Source organism: Echinops telfairi, unplaced genomic scaffold, assembly GCF_000313985.2.
Source record: "Echinops telfairi isolate 266 unplaced genomic scaffold, ASM31398v2 ScPeMD7_7424;HRSCAF=8462, whole genome shotgun sequence".
NCBI lineage: Eukaryota > Metazoa > Chordata > Mammalia > Afrosoricida > Tenrecidae > Echinops > Echinops telfairi.
This window is the reverse complement of record NW_022111324.1, coordinates 25,154,036-25,159,695: the sequence shown is the minus strand read 5'-3', so window position 1 is coordinate 25,159,695 and position 5,660 is coordinate 25,154,036. Positions and strand designations below refer to the sequence as shown.

At 41.4% G+C, this 5,660-nt stretch overlaps 1 protein-coding gene across 1 annotated transcript in view; it reads right to left on the bottom strand.

The window, feature by feature from the left end:
- LAMC2 (laminin subunit gamma 2) overlaps positions 1-5,660 on the bottom strand; it is a 73,832-nt gene that overhangs the window by 4,867 nt on the left and 63,305 nt on the right. Inside the window, exon 20 of the mRNA XM_004706788.2 lies at positions 2,448-2,647. Within this exon, the coding sequence (XP_004706845.1) occupies positions 2,448-2,647 (200 nt within the window). The remainder of the gene's footprint in view (positions 1-2,447; positions 2,648-5,660) is intronic.

The following is a 5,660-nucleotide window of genomic DNA, read 5'->3' as shown; positions in this document are numbered from 1 at the left end:
TTCTATAATCCTGCTGGAATATTCCCTATACACTCGCTTAAACGTTCTATAATCCTGCTGGAATATTCCCTATACACTCGCTTAAACGTTCTATAATCCTGCTGGAATATTCCCTATACACTTGCTTAAACTTTCTATATTCCTGCTGGAATATTCCCTATACACCTGCATAACTTTCTATAATCCTGCTGGAATATTCCCTATACACCCACATAAACTTTCTATAATCCTGCTGGAATATTCCCTATACACCCACATAAACTTTCTATAACTAACAAGAGTAAGGCGCCCTCTGCCAGTTGGTCAACACTCTTTCCACCGCAGCATTTACCCTCTGATGTTACTTGTCTTTCTCCCCTATTATGTTGAATGCTCCTTGAGGAAGGTGACTAGGACTCTCTCATCTCTAGATCCCCGAGACCAAGTCCAGTGTTGACATACAACATAAGAAGGCATAAAAAGAGACAAAGAAGTATTGCTTAAACAAGGGACATGGGCAGGAACAAGGCATCTAGAACTGTAGAATTTTATAAATTGGGATCAAACCTTTGATGAGAGTGTAAAAAAAAATAACATTGGATTTTCCTTTTATGATATTGTCCAACTCCCTCAACTCACCTCACTGTTGTGGAGTCAGTTCTGACTCATAGCGACCCTACAGGACAGGGTAGACTATAACTTTTCCGAGACTATAACTTTTAGGGGAGTAGAAAGTCTTGTCTTCCACAAAGTAGAGTGGTTTTGAACTGCTGAACTTGTGATTAGCAGCAGCCCAATGTGTAACTACTAAACCACCAGGGCTCCATTTGTCCAACTAGGGCAGCTGAAAACATCAGGCCCTACCATGTAGTCAACCAAAACTTTAGGATTCAGCAGAAGGCCAAAACCAAACCAAAACAAGCAAACTCGTGCAAACAAGCCAATTCCAACTCAAAGCAACCCTGCAGCAGAAAGTTGGCCATATGGATTTGGGGCCACCCCTGGCCACAACAGCACTGGAAGCACTCTCTCAATGATACCAGGAGATTTGGGAGACAGCTACTTGGCCAGCTGACTGGAGGAAATCCATATTTTCATCCATTCCAAAAAACAGTGAGCCAACAGAATGCTCAAACTACAGACCACTACCACTGATATCTCACAAAGTAAAATTTTGCTGAAGATCACCCAAAAATGGTTGCAACAGTACACTGACATGGAGCTGCTAGCGATTCAGAAAAAGATGTGGAACAGGGATATCATTGCTGATATCAGATGGGTTTTGGCTCAATGCAGAGATTACCAGAAAGATGTTTCCTCATGTTTCGTTGACTGTGCAACAGAATTAGACTGTGCAGACCATAATATACTATGGATAATCTTCAGAATCATGGAAATTCCAGAACACTTCATTGTGCTCATGGGGAATTTGTACATGGATCAAGAGGCAGTTGTGTAAACAGAACAAGGGAATACTGCATGGTTGAAAATCAGGAAAGTGCATTAGGGTTGTAATCTCTCACCATACTTGTTCGATCTGTATGGTGAGCAAATCATTAGAAAAGCTGGATCATATGAAGAAGGACGTGGCATCGGGATTGGAGGAAGGCTGATAACAACTTGTGAGATGCAGATGACATAACTTGGCTTGCTGAAAGTGAGGAAGACCTGAAGTGCCTGCTAATGTAGATCAAGGATTGCAGATGTCAATATGGATTATAACTTAATGTAAAGAAGATCAAAATGCTCACAAGTGAACCAAGAGACAACACCATGATAAATGGAGAAAAGTGTGACGTTGTCAAGGATGTCATCTTCCTTGGCTCCTTGGTATCCTGGACTGCTAATACAAAAAAACACCAAACTTGCTGCCATGATTGCTGACTCATAGAGATCCCCCGAGGGTTTCAAAGACTAACTATTCACAGGAGTAGAAAGCCCCGTCTCTCTCCCTCGGAGATGCTGGTGGTTCTAAACTGCCGGCCATGCAAATTGCAGCTCAACTCATACACAATACACCACCAGGACTGCTAACCTGGCAAACAAATCTATCTGGAAGAAGTACAGCCGGAATGCTCCTTAGAGGCAAGGATGGTAAGATTTTGTCTTACATACTTTCGACATATTATCGGGGGAGACCAGTCCCTACAAAAGGTCATCATGCTTGGTAAAGTGGAGGGGCAGTAAAAAAGAGGAAGGTCATCAAGGAGATAGATTAAGCCAATGGCTGCAACAATGGGCTTAGAAATAGGTACAGTTGTGAGGAGGACGCAGGACAGTACCGTGTTTAGTTCTGTTGTGCGTAGGGTCCCTATGCGTCAGAACTGACTTGATGGTCCCTGACAAGAACCAGTGGGGCACAACAGGACTCTGACAATAGGGTTCAAAATGAGCCCAATGCGCTTATCTTCTTCCATACCCCCTTTGTGTGGTAGGGCCTGCCATCCAGCATCTCAGTTTCTCATTACCTGTTCTATCTCAATGGTGATCCCCAGGGTCTCGCTGGCTGCATTCTTTGCCCGCGTGGCATCAGCAGCAGCACTGCCTAGAGCTGCTGCTGCTTCTTTGGTCTTGTCACTGGCATCTGCAACCTTCTGGCTGATGTAAGCAAGCTTTTTCATGGCCTCCTCAGCTTCCGCTTTCCTGTCTCCAACCTGCAGGTCAAACTCTGAAAAGAAGAAAACATTGCCTTAAATCCATCAAGAGGCACAAAGAAGGATATCATATAACAAAGAAACAACAGAACAAGACAACATAACCATAATAAACATACATGCACCAATGGAAAGATCCTCAAAATACCTTAATCAGACTTATAGAGAGGAAGAGAGAAATAATTCATACAATAATAATAGCATTAGACTTTACTGTACTACTGTTGAGGAAGGCAGATCATTGGGAAAGAAACTCAGTAAAGACATAAGAACTAAATAACACAATTAGTCAACTTGACCTCTAAGACATACCACTCCACTGAACCACAGCACAGTAGACATTAGTTCCCATTGCACGAGGACCATTCCCTAGGGCAGACCAAATGCTAGACAGCATAGTAAGCCTAATAAATTAAAAACCTTTGAGATATTAAAAACCATTTTCTCAGACAACAATGCTATACAATTATACATCAACACCAGGAACATCAGGGAGAAAAAAACAAAACAAACAAAACAGGTAAACTGAACAACACCCTTCTTAGTAACTCTTGGAGAACTAAAGAAATAAGGGATTTAAAAATTCCTTAAAACAAATGAGAATTAAAATACAACATACCAACAGCTTTGGGACACAGCAAAAGTAGTACTCAGAGGGCAATGTATAGCAATAAATATGCACATCAAAAAACAAGACTCAAAATCAACACCTTAACCCAACATTTTAAAAAAGTGGAACAAGAACAACAAAATAAATGTTCAGTCACTAGAAGAAAATAAATAGTAAAAATTAGAACAGAAATAACTTAATCAGAAAATAGAAAAATCAAGACATTTGTTCTTCAAAAGGATGAACAAAATTGACAAACTACTGGCAAACTAAACAAAGGAAAAGAAAATGCAAATATCAAGAAATTAAAAGGGAGACTTCATAACAAACCAAATAAAAAACATCATAACAGAATACTACATAAAACTGTACTCCAAAAATTTTTTAGACTTAGATGAAAAAGACAAATTTGTAGAAATACACTATTTACTTAAATGAACACAGATTGATATAGAAAACTTCAACTGGTCCATAACAAAGAAGAAATAGATCCGGTCATTAAAAAACTAACAACAACAAAATCCAGAGCAGGCAGTTCCACCAGGGAATTCTACCAAGCATTCAGTTCACTGATTCTGCACAATTCCAGAACACAGACCAGAAAGGCAAACTCCTGGAACTCCTTTCATGAAGCAAGTCTAACCCTAAGACCCAAACTCGGCAAAAACATTACCAGGATAGAAAATGACTGATAAAAACCCAGAGGCAAATCCATCCACTTACAGACCACTAATCTGAAAAACATCAAATGGGAAGAGACAGTCTGCTCAGCAAATAGCACTGGCAAAGTTGCATTTCCATCTGCAGAAGAAGGAAACAGGACCCATCTCTCAGTCCACATACAGAAACAAACTCAAGATGGATTAAACACATTCTAAATAAGGGCCAGAACAATAAAGATCATCATGGAGAAAATAGAGACAGACTTAAGAGCTCTAAAATAGGGCATAAAGATACTATGAAACAATAACACACACACACACAGACACACACACGACTAAGTAGATGATTGGGGTCTTCTAAAAACAAGACACTTAGAAAAAAATCCTACAAAGCCTTAAAAAAAAAAAGACACTTCTGTGGATCAAGAGAAAAGAGAATCCACAGACTGGGAAAACATTTTGACAATGACACATCAGACTAGGGACCATTATCTAAAATCTACAGAAAAATGATATTGAAAAACAACGGCTAATTCAATTTTTTAAATGAGCAAAGGACACGAACAGACAGTTCACAAAAAAAGACATCCAGGCAGCCAACAAACATATGAAGAAATGCTCGGGATCCCTAGGCATCTGAGAGATGCAAATCAAAACAGCGAAGAGACACCACCTTACCCGAGGAGTGATGGCATCTTTTTTTAAAAAAAGGGAAACTAACAGATGCTGGAGCGGGTACTGAGAGATTGGAACCCTCACAATCTCTGGTGGTGGGACTGCAAAATGTCTCAGCCCTGTGGAAAGGAGCATGGCACTACCTCAAAGAACTTGGAACAGAAAGTCCAACCGCTCTGCTGGTCCACCCCCTAAATCAGTAAGAACCCTAGCACAAACAGACATGAGCAACATCCATGTCCTCTGCAGCACTGTTTACCATGGAAAGACGATTGGAACACCCTAAAGGCCCATCAGTAGAAGAATGGATAAGGAAACTTTGGTTCACACACACAGGAGAGTACTATACAGCTAAAGAATAATGAAGCACCTCACAGCATGGATGGACCTGGAGAACGTTATGCTGAGTGAAATAGTCAATCGCTACAGGGCAAATATTATACGAGACCACTGTTACAAAGAAAAAAATCAAGACAGAGGTGTTCAGACCAAAGGACATTGGCATTCATGGTTACCCAAAGTGGTGGGGCTGGGGGAGGGCGGAGGGCAAAGGCGGGAAGATGGCTCAATGGGCTAGCCGGCCAACAGGTGTGAACTTGGGCAAAGGGGGACTAATCCTGGACATAGGGAGAAAGGAACTCCAGGGAGAGAGGCAGGACAATCTACTGGGAGGTTTGATAAGTAGTGTAAGTTGCTGACTACCAAACTGATCATCTCGAATGTAACCCCCACCTAATCCTGAATTTTAAAAGTCGTTTTTTTTTTTTAAGTAAAGAAAGCATTGCTCTGAAAATGGAAAATGCTGAGCAAGTGTGTTATTACTGCTCAAGAGGAGGGAAGGAAGTGGTAGCTGGAATTCCTCTACCTTGCCCCAGAGAAAGCATCTGAACATCTGACTCCACGAGCCAAGATCTAGTCCTTTAGTAGAAAAACCCACAATCAGTCTGCTCGGGGTCCCCCACACTGCGCGCATAGTAAGACCCCAAAGGGCGTCAGAAGTCGGTGGAATCTTGAAGCCCAAAGTTTCAAACCAGAGCGTGGAGCCCTCCAGTGACAGTAGCTGGGGATGGGGTAGAACAG